The sequence below is a fragment of the Daucus carota genome, chromosome 6 (assembly GCF_001625215.2).
Source record: "Daucus carota subsp. sativus chromosome 6, DH1 v3.0, whole genome shotgun sequence".
Taxonomy (NCBI): Eukaryota; Viridiplantae; Streptophyta; class Magnoliopsida; order Apiales; family Apiaceae; genus Daucus; species Daucus carota.
This window is the reverse complement of record NC_030386.2, coordinates 23,983,653-24,000,743: the sequence shown is the minus strand read 5'-3', so window position 1 is coordinate 24,000,743 and position 17,091 is coordinate 23,983,653. Positions and strand designations below refer to the sequence as shown.

At 31.7% G+C, this 17,091-nt stretch overlaps 2 protein-coding genes across 2 annotated transcripts; one reads left to right on the top strand and one right to left on the bottom strand.

The window, feature by feature from the left end:
- Window positions 1-431: 431 nt before the first annotated feature.
- LOC108227354 (ribulose-phosphate 3-epimerase, cytoplasmic isoform) lies at window positions 432-4,164 on the bottom strand. The gene is made up of 8 exons (XM_017402454.2): window positions 3,997-4,164; window positions 2,731-2,735; window positions 2,517-2,579; window positions 2,303-2,409; window positions 2,096-2,193; window positions 1,835-1,927; window positions 1,716-1,757; window positions 432-798 (listed from the first exon to the last, which is right to left on the bottom strand). The coding sequence occupies exons 1-8, from the start codon at window positions 4,108-4,110 to the stop codon at window positions 643-645; spliced, it is 678 nt and encodes a 225-aa protein (XP_017257943.1). The 5' UTR covers window positions 4,111-4,164; the 3' UTR covers window positions 432-642.
- An 8,184-nt stretch (window positions 4,165-12,348) lies between these two features.
- Window positions 12,349-16,114, top strand: LOC108224753 (uncharacterized protein At3g27210). The gene is made up of 3 exons (XM_017399474.2): window positions 12,349-12,703; window positions 15,128-15,208; window positions 15,510-16,114. The coding sequence occupies exons 1-3, from the start codon at window positions 12,544-12,546 to the stop codon at window positions 15,875-15,877; spliced, it is 609 nt and encodes a 202-aa protein (XP_017254963.1). The 5' UTR covers window positions 12,349-12,543; the 3' UTR covers window positions 15,878-16,114.
- Window positions 16,115-17,091: the final 977 nt, after the last annotated feature.

The following is a 17,091-nucleotide window of genomic DNA, read 5'->3' as shown; positions in this document are numbered from 1 at the left end:
AGAAAATGCTAAAGTTGGCCCTGAAATGTTTCTTGTACAGCTACAATCGTACAAGAAATTCTCCGCAAAGTACTCAAAAGACTGTTAAGTTTTAATTCATCATGGCCAGATAGTGTTAATCAGCCTCGTGCTAAGGACCTGTACCCATATTAGTTTACACCAGCGATGAGTACAAAATGCACAATTATTTGATGGTCAAAGTCCGAATTAATATCAATTGTAAAACAATATAGATACAGGAAACAAGAAGACGTTCTTTTGGTACTTTCACAAAGTTTTCTTTCCATTCTCAGAGAGTTCACTCATCATCTCTGTGCAGGAATAAAGACAGCTGCAATATAAGTTAATAACATACACATTCATTGCCAATTCAAATCAGACAGTAATTGTGTGCTTCCAAACCCTGAACTACTGCGTTTTTACTCGAAAGATTTAAAATAAAAATGTCTCATGAAAACTGTAAGCTTCTACCACGCTTCATAGTATTCAACCAAATGCATACAAGACAACCAGCTGACATGATGCCAAAGACGTATCCTACAATTATCTCATGGTTTAGAAAACTCATAGATCTTTATTCTATAAAGTACAAACAACACTTGTATTCCTCACAGTTCATTTTTTTTTGGGGCTTCAGCCATATTACTTAGATATTTGAGCTTCATTCACACTCTTTCTTAGAACTGATATGACTTGGGCAGGCTCAGGAGCTCCAAAAACTGAACTTCCTGCAACGATGCAGTTTGCTCCAGCAGCAGCCGCAATATCAATGGTTGAAGGTCCTAAACCACCGTCTACCTAAAAACAATATAAACAGTGTTTTTAGAATTTCTTTTACCATCTTTGCCAAAGCCAAATAAAATGTCTGCAATTTGGTAATAGTATTCATTGTTTCTACGATAGTGGCAATGTTGTTGTTTCTACGATAGTGACAATTTTGTGACCACATTGCAGTTCACGTGCAAGTTTTAAGTTGCAACTAATCTTTAGATACATCAACGGTTTCCTTTTCAAAGGTCAATCAGAAACAATTATAATCTGTATTATGTCAAGACTCGAGACACAATTATGCATACACCATTTCTTCCAAACTAAAAGACTATACATTCCAGTTAAGATCGTAAGACACAGAAATAGTAGATAATACATATAACTCCATACTCCCTCTGTCCCATTTAATTCTATACATTTTTTCCACCGCTCGACACGCATTTCAATGCTCTTATAGTAACTCATTTTTAAGAATTTTTTGCGTGAATAAAAATTCTGATGTTAAATTTTTGTTCAGAAAAAAATAATCTTAAAACTAAGTTATAGAACTATACTTTACAGGAGCATTACAATGTGTGCCGCATCCCTGTCCCCCAATGTATACTACTCAGGGGGATGGAGGGAGTACATCTGAGTGTTGACCATTAGTAGTTCATATAGGATTCATCTACAATTACTTGTTGTCAAGAACTCTTTTACTATCGGTGATTTTACAAATATGCGGGTCAAGTAAATTCCTCCCTATGAGTATCTTTGTCAATTATATTTACAGTTTGCAATTTCCCAGCTGATACAGAGATCTATGAATCACGGGAAAATCTTTGCATTATCTAAATCCTATTCAGGCAAAATAAGAAAAGCAAAAACAAGAACTAAACAAATTACGGATCTAAGACCTTTTAGGAAACAACAAAAGAAGTTGAGAATATAGTCAATATACTAACCTCTATGTCAAGTGTTGGGTACTTTTTTCTCAGAGTTCGTACCTGAAAACCCGAAATAAATTCTTATAAACCAAGGATCATAGTAATGATAATTCCAATATATGGTTATTCGACTGCACCTTATCCATCATTTCAGGCATAAACTTCTGCCCACCAAATCCAGGTTCCACGGTCATCACAAGAACCAGCTCCACAGGATTTTCATCATCTAGCTGTGCAGAAGAATGAAGAACTATACCATCATTACAAGGATGTGATAATTTTTCTAATAAATAATGCTTTAAGATTATTGATTCAATTTTGTTTTACCAAACTTGAAGCATTAGTCCTTTACACTATAACAGGTCTAACTGAGTGTCCAGAAACCCAAACATGCATACCAATGGAAACACTTCTTCAACTGGTGTCCCGGGTTTTAGTGATACACCTGGCGTCATGCCTTTTGCCTTAATTTTTTGAACAATTTCTTTCCAGTTATCTGAGAAGAGCCAAATGATTATCAATTAATAATGTTAAGAAATCTCAAAGAGTGTTCATAACATATAAAATTCAGTAAAACAATCCACCACAACAATAATATGGTCAACCTTTGGATGCCTCAACATGAAATGTAAACCCTGAAGCCCCAGCTTTTCCAAATGGTTCCACATAATCAAGAGGATTTGTGACCATAAGATGGCAATCCAAATAGGCCCTGCCAAAGAAGATCACTAGTAAAAATTTCGACTATAGTAAAACATTTTATAAATAGAGTGTGTGATACTGTGATCAACTGAATATTGATCTATGAAAGCACATTACTTTGTGTGCTTCCGCAGACTCTCAATGACTGGAGCACCAATAGTAAGATTTGGGACAAAGTGCCTGCAAAAATAGGAAAGAGCTTGACTACAATAAATTTGCACTTCCATGGTTTAAAATGCTAGAAAAGGGTGTTAAGCATCTGATGAGCTTCACTTAATTTAAATTCAGTTGGCAAGCAAAGGTGAAAATTTTAACAAACTGAGAAGCCTACCCATCCTGCAAAATCAAAAGATTTAATCAGTAAGCTTATAAGCACAAATTAAAATTTTATCTCATATAATTACAACTGATGGTAATCTAATGCAAAAACACTATTAGGCTGTGCCCATCACCAGTAAATAGATGCCCAGAGCATAACACCATATTTAAGACACCTCGGTAAAATAAGATTCTTTTTTATGGGAAATCAGCATTTTGTTTCCGAGTTTCATATGTAAAGAACAGAAAACAAGGGTAAAGAAGTTGTAAAAAAATGAAAGAAGTTGAAAATATATATTGTGCATGTTAAGTTCATTAACTGTGGCTACTTTGTATACAACAACAAAAACAGTTTTAAACAGAGAAGGAAAAGTATGGAGTTGCAAGTAATAAGATAACTAAAGACCAGTAAAAAATTACAAGAAAGTTATAAAAAAAAAAAAGAGTTTCCCATTCTTTCCAAATCATTGCTTCTAGAAGGGAAATTTTGGAGATAAATTAGGCCAAATCTTTTCTACTCTTCAGCTTCCCTTCTCATCTTGAGAAGACTGGGGAATACAACAATTAAAGTAGATTACTCAATCATAGTTCTGTTCCTATCTGATGATCGAAAGGCATGTGCAAAATGACTCGATTACAAAAAGCTTTGCCAAAATTAATTCAAACAACTTACAAAATGTTGGTTACTAGTAATTATGAAAACTGACTTAATACTAGATATATTATTTTGTATGTAATATTTTAACAGTAAGGCACTGTCATTTGTATTCCGAGTCATTCTATTTCTTCATTTATGCAGTATATATTAAAACACATAGACGTTTGTTCATCATGAAGGTAATAAAATCTTTTTTCTGAACAATAAGTATACAACACACCATTATTTAGTTCCGAGACACAAGACAGTAGACAGTTTATTGTTGTTTGATTATATAGTGTGGACATGTTGTTCCTTTTTACCATTAATCATCACAACCAAAACCATCCAAAAGATCGAAGAAGGGTTAACTACATATTTATATAAGCTCATACTCCGCTAAAAACTAGCTAAAAAACACATACCACAGTACTAAAAATTACCATAATGTCAAACAGAAAGGAATTAGTCAACATTTGACATTCAACTCAGTTGCAACAAGTATGACATCCAAAAGCTGAAATAAACTGATAAGTAAATGAATGAATAAGTAGCTTAAATCTAACGAAACAATATAGTACAAGACAGGAAACAAAAATGAGAGAATCAAATGTACAACATGTAAGAAGAGTTAGAAAAAACCATGATGTCCATGTGAAGCCAATCGGCGCCGAAAGAGAGCATGCGATGGGCCTCTGAGGCCAAATTGGAGAAGTCGGAGGACAACATCGACGGTGCTATTTTAGCTGCTACCATTTTTGATCTTCTTTGTCTTTTGATTTCTTTGTTTGTTCGGGTCAAGCTACGACTGCTTTCAGATGCCCCATTTATATCATGCGAGAGACCCGTTTTTTTATCTTTTTTTATTTATTTATTTTTTTGTGAGGAAAAAGTATATGCGATGAGCCTCTGAAGCCAAAACAAGATTATTTATTTTGTTAATTACTAGCTTATAGCCCGTGCAAGGCACGGAGCTTTTTAATTATTTATAAACTAGTTGAGAAGCCGCGCGTTGCGGCGGTCTATAAAAATTATATCAATGATGTAATATTAATATTTGTAGAATAAAATAATTTTGTGGTTATCTATAAAACGTATATTAATGTTTCCAAGTTAATATTTGTAGGATAACATAAATTTTATATTATAAAAATCTTGATGTAATACCAATACTAATATATAAAATTGCAAAATTGGAATATAATTCATGCTGAAAAAATAAAAATAAATTTATACACGTATTAACAATTTAATGCACGACGAATCTTAATTTTATTTGTGTTTTTTAAAAAGTAATCATGTTCTTACATTGTCACCTTCCTCCAATTTTTTTGGATTGATTGTGCACAAAAACATCTAACCTAAATCCTTGAGATAGCGGTCTATAACTACCCTTGCTTGTAATAATCTTTATTTTTTAATAATGTGTAAATAACCTTCACTTAAAAGTTGCTTGAACGGAGCAAACAGATTATGATAATTTTTTCCTGTATACAAAGTAAATCATATAAAAATTAACAACAACAAACATGTCCGATAAACAAAACAAATGTTATAAAAAAATAACCAACAAACACACATCACTAATAGTTAATTTATTGATATCATCCATCAATATCATGTCAAGACTATATTCTTTTCCCGTGTTTGGATTTGTCGACTCTCACATAGTGGTCTATAACTATCTCTGCTTGCAACAACCTTTATTTTTTTTTTAATATTGTATAAACATCCTTCACTCATCGTTGTAGAAGAACGGCACCACCGAGTTAGAAAATCGAGCAAGAGAACTATTACCAGAGAGAGGTAGGGTTATGACATTGAAAGAGAGGATGTTGTGTTTATATGATCCAAAACCCTACAATTTATAGGGGTATTTATAGTTGCAGAGAGACTTGTGTGCTAATCTTTCCCATAATTAAATAATCTGAAACAAAATCAGATTAAAATTGAAATAGAGGAGGTTGTGTTTAGATGATCCAAAACCCTACAATCTATATAGGGGTATTTATAGGCGCAGAGAGACTTGTGTGCTACTCTTTCCCATAATTAAATAATCTGAAACAAAATCAAATTAAAACTTTCAAGCTACCATATTCCATAAATAATCTGAAACAAAATCAAATTCTGAAACTTTCTTCTAATATACATGAAACTAAAAAAGGTAGTTCTAATTTTTGATATTTTTCATCCAAAAATTTCAAAAATTAGAAAAATAAAACGGAGGGATGTGAGAGGCGCCACATACACGCCCCTCGCTTCTCCTTTATATAAGTATATTGAAATAATCTGAAACAAAATCAAATTGAAACTTTCAAGCTACTATATTCCATAAATAATCTTAAACAAAATCAGATTCTGAAACTTGCTTCTAATATACATGAAACTAAAAAAAGATAGTTTTAATTTTTGATATTTTTCATCCAAGAATTTTAGAAAATTAGAAAAATAGAACGGAGCGATGTTAGAGGCGCCACCTACACGCCCCTCGCTTCTCCTTTATATAAGTATATTGACTTTTTAAATATATTGTAAATGATGTGAAAGAATTTAATTGATAAATAATAAATTAAAATTTTCAAATAAATAAAATTTGAAATTATGATTTGTTTGCAAGTCAGAACTATTGTAAAAATATATAGGTTCTACTTTTCAGACTTGTTTCTGTAAAAAAAAAAAAAAACTGATCACACATCTTGGATCATCCGACAGTTGCGATGCAGTATAAAATATACCATCACAGCCATTAATGACTTCAAATAAACTATTGTAATCAAGCCATTCTTTTTCTTCTATGTATCATGCCAAAGTATTAAATTTTTTGTATCAAATTATAATATATATTGAGTAGAATCTGTGACGCCAACTTCCATTAGATTATATTTATAAATGTATTTTATATTATTTAAATTTGGCTTACTAATTTTAAAATATATTAGATAAAAATAATTTTGTGACGGGGCGATTTATATGATTCTACAATTAAAACTGGTAGGAAATATTTATTTTGGATTAAAATATCCAACTTATTAATTTTAAAATATACTAGCTTATAGCCCGTGCAAGGCACGGGAATTTTTTAATTATTTATAAACTTTTTAAATATATTGTAAGTGGTGTGAAAGAATTTAATTTATAAATAATAAATTAAAATTTTCATTTAAATAAAATTTGAAATTATAATTTGTTTGTAAGTCGGAACTATTGTAAAAATATATAGGTTCTACTTGTTTCTGTAAAAAAAAAACTGGTTAGACATGTTGGATCATCCGACGATGCGGTATAAAATACACCGTCACACTCATTAATGGCTTCAAGTAAACTATTGTAATCAAGCCATTACTTTTCTCTTATGTATCATGCCAAAGTATTATATTTTTTCTATCAAATTTTAATATATATTGAGAAGAATATGTGACATCAACTTCCATTAGATTATATTTATAAATGTATTTTATATAAGAATTATTATAATATGATTTAAATTTGGCTTACTAATTTTAAAATATATTTGATAAAAATAATTTTGTGACAGTGCGATTTATATGATTTTACAATTAAAACTGGTAGGAAATATTTATTTTGAATTAAAATATCCGGCTTATTAATTTTAAAATATATTAGATAAAAATAATTTTGTGATGGTGCAATTTATATGAATCTACAATTAAAGCTGATAGGAAATATTTATCTTGGATTAAAAAAAATCATAAACATGTGAAAGACAGAATTTGTTTTGGATTCTGAAAAGGAATTATAAACATGCATATCAGTTGCCTTATAGAAATAGAAGTTAATTTTGTTCTAATCTAACGGTACTTATTTGTTCAATATACGATCTAACGGATGATAAGCTTTTGGACCATACGACCATGCGACCAAATTATCTCCCTTACGCTTATTATATATAAGTATATAATTTGATAAAAATAATTTTGTGACGGTGCGATTTATATGATTCTACAATTAAAGCCGGTAGGAAATATTTATTTTGGATTAAAAAAATCATAAACATGTGAAAGACAGAATTTGTTTTGGATTCAGAAAAGAAATTATAAATATGCAAGTAGATATCAGTTGCCTTATAGAATTAGAAGTTAATTTTGTTCTAATCTAACTGTGCTTACTTGTTCAATATACGATCCAACGGATGATAAGCTTTTAGATCATGCGACCAAATTATCTCCGTTACGCTTATTATATATAAGTATATAATCAGTAAGATTTGGGCCCGTCCTTACATAGCCCACAACAGCCGATACCTTTTCATAACTACCTTTCCCCAACTATTACTGGCCCATAACAGGGAAATTTATTGTTATAAAAATGAGTTATATTATATTAATAATAAAAAATGATAAAATATTTTAAAGGGAATTGAGTAAAACAAATATAAACTATTAAACACCGTCTTATTGTTGATTATTCGATGTGGCAATTAAATGGTTATCATGATCTGTTGAAATTGATGCATGTGATGTACACCTGCTTCAACACAACCTTCATGAATTATTGATCCATAATTTTTTTATCATTGAATTAAAATATTGAAAATCCATATTTTATTTTTTTTTTGAAAATGAGAATGAATCTCAACAATATGAAACAGCAGTTCACCGTGATAATTCTTTCATTCAAGAAAGCTTATTATCTAACCGTCGGACATGCAAGATGACCGGGGAAATTTAGACAATAAAACTTTAATGTCCGAAAAGAAAAACCCGTCTTCTTCCAAGAATCCTGAGAATAGAAGAAAGAAAACAAGAATAATATAAGTCGACATATATAACACATTATATATATTATAAAAATAAAAGATAATATATCCAATAATTAATTAATATTAAAATCACGTGTATATTGCATGAGATGATCAAAAAATTCCCACAATTATGATAACTCATAATTGAGACAATTAAGCTCTTAATTAAGGTACAATTAATAAAATATTAACGCCCTTAATTAAGACACAATTAATGTCCTCAATTAAGGCCAATTAACACCTCAAATAAGGCACATTTAACTCCATCAATTATGGAGCACAAATTACACCCTCAATAAAGAGGCACAATTAACGCCTTTATTAAGGCACAGTGAAGCGCCTTCCTTTTTGAAACCGGATCGCATGCTGATCCCGGAACTACCGTCGCCGTCGTCACCCTCGGCCACCAAAATGATATATATATTTAAATGCATTCATTTACAAGATTCAAAATTCAAATAACCCATAAATGGTACAAATATATTTAAATGCATTCATTTATAAGATTCAAAATTTGAATCTTTTAATTAATCTTCTAATTACTACATAAAAGTTCAAATTAAAGTATGAAGAGAAAATTCAAATTTTAAAACCAAATAAATTAAAATAGTCAACTTGCCATTCACAAAAACTAAAATTAAGACCTACATTTACTACTATTAAAATCAAATAAATTCCAAATTTTCAAATCTAAACTAAAATCATGCAACAAAATAGGTCAATCAGAATAATCTAATATCAAAACACGCGCTAATTAAGCACCATTACACCACCTCCACCGTCACCGTGCAAGAATCGGAAAAACACAAACATTCATCATGGACACTAGCGAAAACTAAAAATCGAAAATGCGAATCCAAAACTCAAAAATGTAACTAATCATATGATATAAAAATGATTACAAATACCCAATCTCCTCCGAATCAGGCAAAATAGATCAAGAAATGACAAAATATGATACAAAACAACACATACACTAATAGATTCAAGCACACCACACCATTATACTTAATCATGAAAATTATGAACCACACCATAATAATATATACTGTGAATCCATAAATAATCACATAACCATAATCATGAAGTATAATGTATTGGAAAGATCGCACATTGTCGAAAAGACTAAAAGCTTTCTGAAACTCGACAATCTTATTTGGAGGAATGGCGCGACCGTGATTGTTAAGCATGATCCGACTAACAATCGATCGTATACGATCATTGTCATTCCCACTCCACTCAAAGTCATAACACGGTAACTATAAACTCGATCTTAGTTTAAGTGAGTATCAGAATTTTACTCCTAGTTGGCTAGTTCTCATATAACCCATGAATTGGACATGGAAAATCTGAAGGAAACCGAAAACTTTGCTGCAGGTGTTTGGAAGACTTGGCTACAGTATTGACAAACATTGATACACACAATATCAATCGATGCTGTGTTAAGAATGGGAAGATTATCACAATAATTTTCTATTCGGCTCTTATTGTAGGAATAATATGGTTTTTGTAACATAGAATTATTCTGAGTTTATGGTTTAGCCTCAAGATGATAGCCCAGTTGTTATATATTGAAAATCCATATTAAAGGTCCTAACTGAGTCGTATCATAATAAAAAAAACACATATACAAAACAAACTCAAATAAATTGAACAAAATACACAAAAACAAATTTAATTAAATGAGCAAAAGAAACTAAAAAGATAGAAATCTTTATCGGAGATAGTATTATAATGAAAAAACAAGAAAAAATCAAAAAATTTACTAATTTGGATTTTTCACAATAAAAAAATGATGAAAGCCCTTGACAACTAATAACAAATAAAAGAAAAGAAAATAGAGGTGAGAGATTTTTATTGAAGTTTTTCTAAAATAAATTTTTATTAATGAAATAATAATAATTTTCAAAAAGAGTACACATTTATGTACTGCTTTTAGATATAGAGGATTTATTTCTGAAGAAAATAAGATAAGTTAAACATGTTCGTTATTCATGGGTAATAAATTATTTGCAACCGAAAAATAATTTTTAATTTATATATTTGTATATTATTATAAATTATTTCCTCCATCTCACTAGATTGTTTATTTTTGAGAGAGAAGACTCGCATATATATTATAAAACTCTTTTTTTTTTGATAAAATTATAAAACTCTTATGTTATAAAGTAAAAATGTTAAATCGGTACTAACCAATGAATATTATTAGAAAATAATTAGAGCGGTCGAGTCGGCTGTTCGCGAGCTCGCCGTGTTCCAACTCGTTTAATTGGGCTCGACTCGACTCGCTAAACGAGCCGAATTCGGCAAAGGTTCCGACTCATTTAATTAAGTGACTTCGGCTCGACTCGACTCGTGAAAATAAACGAGCCGAATTTGGGTAGAGTTTTAGGCTCGTTTAAGTGTAAAATTATACTAGCTGGCTCGTTTAGCTAAACGAGTCGGCTCGACTCGACTCGTGAAAATAAACAAGCCGAGTTCGGGTAGAGTTTTAGACTCGACTCAGTGTAAAATTATACGAGCTTGCTCGCTCAATTCGTTAAAACCGGCTCATTTAGCTAAATGAGCCGGCTTGACTCGACTCGTGAAATCAGACGAGTCGAGTTCGGGTAGTGATATGATTTAGACTCGATTAGTTAATCGAGCCGACTCGACTCGATTAAACTTGACTCGAATTAGGCTCGGTTCGAAAGTCAACTGACTCCGCTTGAATTACAACCCTAAAAATAATTATTAATAAAATAATAATTACTATAAAATGTATGTACGTCAACTTTTTACTTCTTACATGGGGTACATATTTATGTGCGGTGAATATATAAGTGGGAGTAGATAATTTCAAGTGGGAAAAGAGGGGAGCATAAATTAGGGAAGAAGGGAAGATATAAATAAAACAAGCCACGTAAAGCGCACATGGGTGATTGATGGGTACCTTCGGTCAAACGCAGTGGTCTTGTCATTTAACTCGCTTATGAATACTCGCCAATAATAAAAAACAAATATTGTATTCTTATGTACCATTTTAATTGCTTTTGACTTTTTTACACGTAGTTTAAGGAGTTAAAAAAATCACCTCAAAACTTAATTATTTTTTATAAAATTTATATCAAATAAAAGTTTAGAAACTAAACTTTTATTTAGTATAAGACTTGAATTTTTTTTATAGAGTGTAGATATTGTTTTTTTACACCTCAATATACATGTTAAAAAGTCAAAAATCAGTTAAAATAAGACAAAAAGAGTAAATACTAATTTTTCAACCAAAATAATAATAATATTTAGTTTTTTTTTATAAATAACCAAGTTTAAAACTTTTCCAAAAATACTGTCAATTTTTAAAATAAATTATAAAAACACTATGTTCCTGAAAATATTTGTAAAAATACGGTAGTTGCTAGCAACCATATATACAAAAAATCTTTTAAAAATTATATTTATTTACATAACAAGTTGCACTGGTTGTTCTGAAACTTGTTTTGAATATATCCAAAACTAATAAAGTAGTTTAATTTTTGATATTTTTCATTCAAAAATTCTAGAAAACCAATAAAATAAAATGGAGATATATGAGAAGCGCCCTTTACACACCCCTCGCTTCTCTTTATATAAAGAATATATTCAAAATTAAAAAAATAGTTTAATTTTTGATATTTTCCATCTAAAAATTTCAAAAAAATTAGAAAAATAGAATATAGTTATATGATAGGCGCTATCTAGACGCCTCTCGATTTTCTCTTATATAAATATATATTTATATAAATTATAAATATATTTATATAAATGATTGATGATTGATGTATTGAGTAACCGTTTTAAAATTGAGCATCACTCAATTAATCATTTAAATATCAATTTTGCAGACTAGACTTTTAATATGATACGAATGAAACCTAAAACCGATGTCCACTTTCAATGAAATACAATTTTAGACAACATTAATTATGTTTGTCATTAATTAAATATGTCGAACTTTTAAAAAATTGTAACAAAATTTCACAATTTCGCAATTATTATACCAAAAAATAATATGTTTTCCGTTCGTAATATATATAATTATCTCATTGTTTTTGGAAGAAATAATCCACGATAAATTGGCAAGTTTAGCGTGCGTTTTGCACAGCGTTGCCGACAGATAACAACCCCGTACGTACGTTGTAACGAAAGATATAATTTACATGGTTAGAAAAAAATCTCCCACATTAATAATAAATAAGGTCTTAAAATCCTAATGGTGTCTCTGTCATTCTTTCGAAGCCAAGCCAAAAATACCCGACCCCTCCCTCCCTCTATCTCTCCTCTCTCGTCTATTCATCCTTCCTCACTTTTACTTCACTCCTCTCTCTCTCTCTCTCTCTCTGTAGACCCTCCCGATATTTCCGGGTGAAGAAAGGTATTAAGCCTAAAGCACATCACATATATAATCACACATGGGTTCTTGCTTATCATCATCATCATCAGAAAAAGAGCCGAAGCAGCCACAAGATTCTGCAGTTATGAAGTTTAGTCTCCCTTTTGCCTCCAAAACTCAGAACCATCTCATCATCCCTTCCCCTGTCAAACACAAATCTTCTTCCGTTCCTCCAACTGGTATCATCACTTTTTCATCAATATTTTTGGTTGTGTATGTCTTGTTTTGTCTGCAAATATTCTTTTATTGCTTCTTGTTGTCTTCTTGATTTCCTGCATTTTTTTATTGTGTTTGATTGGTTTGATCAACTTCTCTTGGCATGCTAGAATTTAGCAAATACTACAAAACAAGGCATGACAGATCATCCTGGCCTTATAATAGTATTCCGTCTGTCTTGTTTTATTCTATACGAGTTTTTTTCATTACTCGACACACATTTTAATGTTTTATGTTTTTTGAATAAAAATTTAGATGTTAAACTTTTATTCAGAAAAAAAATCTTAAAAATAGATGACAAAATATATTTTATAGAGACATTAAAGTGCGTATCATGTTCCCGTTTCCCCGATGTTTATTACTCTCGGGAACGGGGGAGTAGTATTTAAGTTTAGATAGAAATCTATTTATTCTACAAACTGCAAATTTTTAACAACTGTAATAAATTTTTTTGCTAATTTGTAATTAAACATGAGACTATATAAACATACAGTTAACCCTTTTTGATTTTTGATTTAAGAAAGTTGTTTTCATTGTGGTGACTAATTGTAGTGGCTAGGTGGAGCCTATTTCAAACAATTAACTAATAGGGCAGCTTAGTTTGATGTTGTCTTACTTAGAATAGAAGTCCTGGTATCTTTTTATTAAACATTATAATCGACTATTTTCACTCCTAATAATTTGGTTTTGTTTCTGGTCCCCCTTGTTTTGGTATGGAAAATGAAGTATGGTTTTTATGTAGATGTAACTAATATTGACAATTCTCTGCAGTCATCATTGAAAGTAATTGCGTTTAAAAACAAGGTGTGCTATCTACTTGATTTTCTGTAGGAAAGTTGAATTTTAAACTAGTGGAACTATTGAACATCCACCCACTCCAATACCTTACTTTCCACTATGTTGGGACCGTTCTTTACTTCATCAAAGAAATTTTATTTCTTTTAAATTGTGTATATAGGCTCTTTCAATTTGAATTTAACCGGGATGGGTAATAAAGCAATCTCTAAGCTCTTTAGGAAAGCTGAGTTCTTTTTTTCTTTTCGCATCTGTCTAGCAGTACTTCCCTCCATAATTGTTTGGTTGGTGCCTCTCGCGTATTAACGTGTTTGTACTTTGTAATATTTTTGTTTGCATGATGCAAAGAAAGACTATGATCTACATTATCAACTTAAAAAATTTTGCAACTAAAATTCTTTAAACAAGGAACAATATGCCCACGCTAATAAATGACATCTCAATAAACTGTGTTCTGTTTTGAATGGAAAGAAGTTCTTCAATACTGAGTGGTTCAATATTCTTTGAGCACTTTGGACCTCTAAAATTTGCACTCAGGGTTCTATCGAGGATGTGTGCTTTCATGTGTAGGTGACCAAGACAAACCACTCCCTTCTCTTGACTGGTTTATTTTTTATGGGTGTGCTAGAAGAAATGTGACAATGGCAGACCATCATAATTCATATACTTGAGTGTTGGTCAAGTAATTAATATTCGGAAATTTGTAAATGGAACACCTGAATATTATGGGTCCTCTTTTAATCTGCTCATGTCTGTAACTTGCAAGCCTGTAATGCAACTTACTCTTTTTAATACTTAAATCAGTTCTTCTCAAATTTCTAACATCTCCCTCATGCTCCCTCCTTACTTCAAAATCTTCTGTACACCTTCTGCACGGAATATACGTGCCTAGGAATCTAGGATGCAAGAAGGTGAGGGTTGCGGAAGTATGTCAAAAAGTCACACTTCTCTTTTCTTTTACAGAGGGCAGGCTTTCTATTTCTCTATGTCCTTTGTTATGTCAACTAATATTCAAGTTTAAAGGATGTAATCATCTTACTCTCATGGTAGTAATCTTTAGATAGTATTGCCTGATATGTCCTTTTGAACACTGTATAGTGAAGTCTGAGCAAGATCTATGGTATCTATAGTATGGACAGTGTACCTTCATTATATTATGGTTTTATATCGATCATGTAGGAGTCTGTTGTGTGTGCATATAATATACTTTTTCGTCTGAATGCATTTTATATTCTTTATGTAATGTTTGTGATGTACTTCTCAAGATAGTAGGATCTGTTATCATGTTTAATAGGAGTATCATTTTCACATAAACTTTATATCAATCTAAGGATCTAGACCTTCTAGTATCCCCTCTATGAGGTCTGAAGTATTTTACCTCGGAGAAAGAGGATATTGAGATTTACCTGTTCTATTTATATGTATTTGATTTAAGTATGTATATGTATGCATATCTTTTAGCAGCTGGAGGCAAACATAAGTGCAGGCTTGTCATTTAGTTGGCCCTTTACTTTATCATTGCTGCTTAGATTTTATTTGTCCTCATTTTCATTGTCTGCATTGTGTAATACCTATATCTGATTTATATGCAGGTAGCAAAGACGAGACCTTTTTTGATACTAATGTTTGGTTGGATTCTGATTGTGATGACGATTTTATGAGTGTTAATGGTGGTAAGATATATTGATTGTATTTTTATTGTTCTTTCATGCTCATTTTAATTGTGTGAGTGCGTGTTTGGGGTATTGAAATTTTGTGAAATTTTGGAGTACTTGTTTTGTGTGAGTGCAAAGGTGCATTTTTCTGATTGACCACAAACTATAATCTATTCATGAATCAGAATGAAAGTACTTGCCCAAAAACAAATGATAGGCTGGAGTTTACTTTAGAACTTGTTTCCCCGTTTCCGACTGTATAAATGTGATCTTTATCTATACTCCTAATGTTGTCTGTTATTTACAATTCACAATGCAGAATTCACCCCATCTCGAGGTAATACTCCAGTACATCATAACTTCTCGGCAGGAGCCCCAAGAGTCAATAAAACCGGTGGAGCTGACCTAACCCCTAATGACAGACCTGAACCATCTCCAACAGATAAGAAACATAGGTTATCTGATCTCTTTAAAGAGAGCTTACGGAATGATCATAACGAGGACGAGCAAACATCCGGTTCTGCAACACCTAATGCATCTAGTTTGCAGAGCAGTGAAAGAACTCCTAATGGAAACTTTAAGGTCAAATCCTTAAGGTCAATTCAATGTTGCATTCCGAGTCTACGCTCAAGCAGTAGCTTTAATGAAAGAAAGAAGAAGATGAGCCCTGTAGGCACCATTGCATGATAAGTACTCCAGTTATCGTTCGTGTAAATTGTGAAACAAAATTCTCCTGCACCTGTAATTCTAGTTTAAGGAGAAACAAGATATACTCAAGTAAATGAGGAGGCGGCAGGTAAATATTCAAAAAAATTGCAATGTTTAATACTTTTTTGAGTTTTTTTTCCCCGGATTACAAGTGTGTATAAATAATTTCAATATATTATTATGTCAAGGCCATGACATACAGTATGGAGTTGAATATGCCGATCCCCCTCCCCAAACGTTAAGTGGATGGATTAGCAGTAGCATTCTTAGACAGATTTTTTTCAGTACAGAGCATATGACTTTTACAATAGAAAAGCTCATACGTTAACAAAATAGACCTTGCTATTTGAAGACCCCCCCTCCCCTCCCAGAGCTAAACTTCTAGTGAAGGAGGCTTCAACATGAAAATAATTATGACCCTTCTCCAGTTGTAATGGCCTGTAGCTCCCCTATAAAAGGATTTGTTGGTCTATTGAAGAAATCATCTGATGGCTTCACCAGCTGTGGTGGAACGGGTAATCGAAATGAGCAGGGACTAAAATAATTATTCGAGTTGAGTTGGGGCTTAAATAAAAAATATATTGATTACTGAAAATAAAAATTGATCATTAAATTTTCTGGGTAAGCTGGTAGCCTTCCTCTATTTCCGGCCAGTGCTCCACAGTTATCACAAGCAGCCAACTGTACTCTGAAGTAGAACCAAGGACCACATAAACATACGAGTCTATCTTAATTAGTCCAGGCATAGGAGCACAGGCCACAGCATTTTCTAGTTCAACGAAGTTGGTTCCATAGTATTGGATTTCATGTGGTCAGTCAAGAGCTTAGCATTCAATTCGAACAGGAGCTTAACATTCCACCGAGTTGTAGAGAATAGAATCTTTATGCTTCCAACAATTTCTTAAGTACCAATGAAACTGAATTGATCCAAGGAATATGATACCCTCAGAATTCTCTATGTACTAGATGTTGTTTTAGTCATCTATGTACGTAGAACTGCCCTCCTGTCAATTTCAACACGCGGAGGTTTAGCTGGGAATAGCATGTCAGTGAGTCTTCTAGCTGGCGGTTATATTCAATATAAAATTACACATGTTAATTTGAACATGTAGAGGTGGAGGTTTTAAAATCCGGATTTTAAGTAATTCCTGATTTTTACATGAAAAATATATGTATGTGTAATAGGTGAAAGT

Coding starts and splice junctions, on each gene's coding strand:
- LOC108227354 (XM_017402454.2), bottom strand. CDS start 4,110: ATGGTAGCAGCTAAAATAGCACCGTCGATGTTGTCCTCCGACTTCTCC. Junction 2,410..2,516: donor AGTCTGCGGAAGCACACAAA/GTAATGTGCTTT, acceptor CTTCTTTGGCAG/GGCCTATTTGGATTGCCATC. Junction 1,758..1,834: donor TGCCTGAAATGATGGATAAG/GTGCAGTCGAAT, acceptor TCGGGTTTTCAG/GTACGAACTCTGAGAAAAAA.
- LOC108224753 (XM_017399474.2), top strand. CDS start 12,544: ATGGGTTCTTGCTTATCATCATCATCATCAGAAAAAGAGCCGAAGCAG. Junction 12,704..15,127: donor TTCTTCCGTTCCTCCAACTG/GTATCATCACTT, acceptor ATTTATATGCAG/GTAGCAAAGACGAGACCTTT. Junction 15,209..15,509: donor TTTTATGAGTGTTAATGGTG/GTAAGATATATT, acceptor TTCACAATGCAG/AATTCACCCCATCTCGAGGT.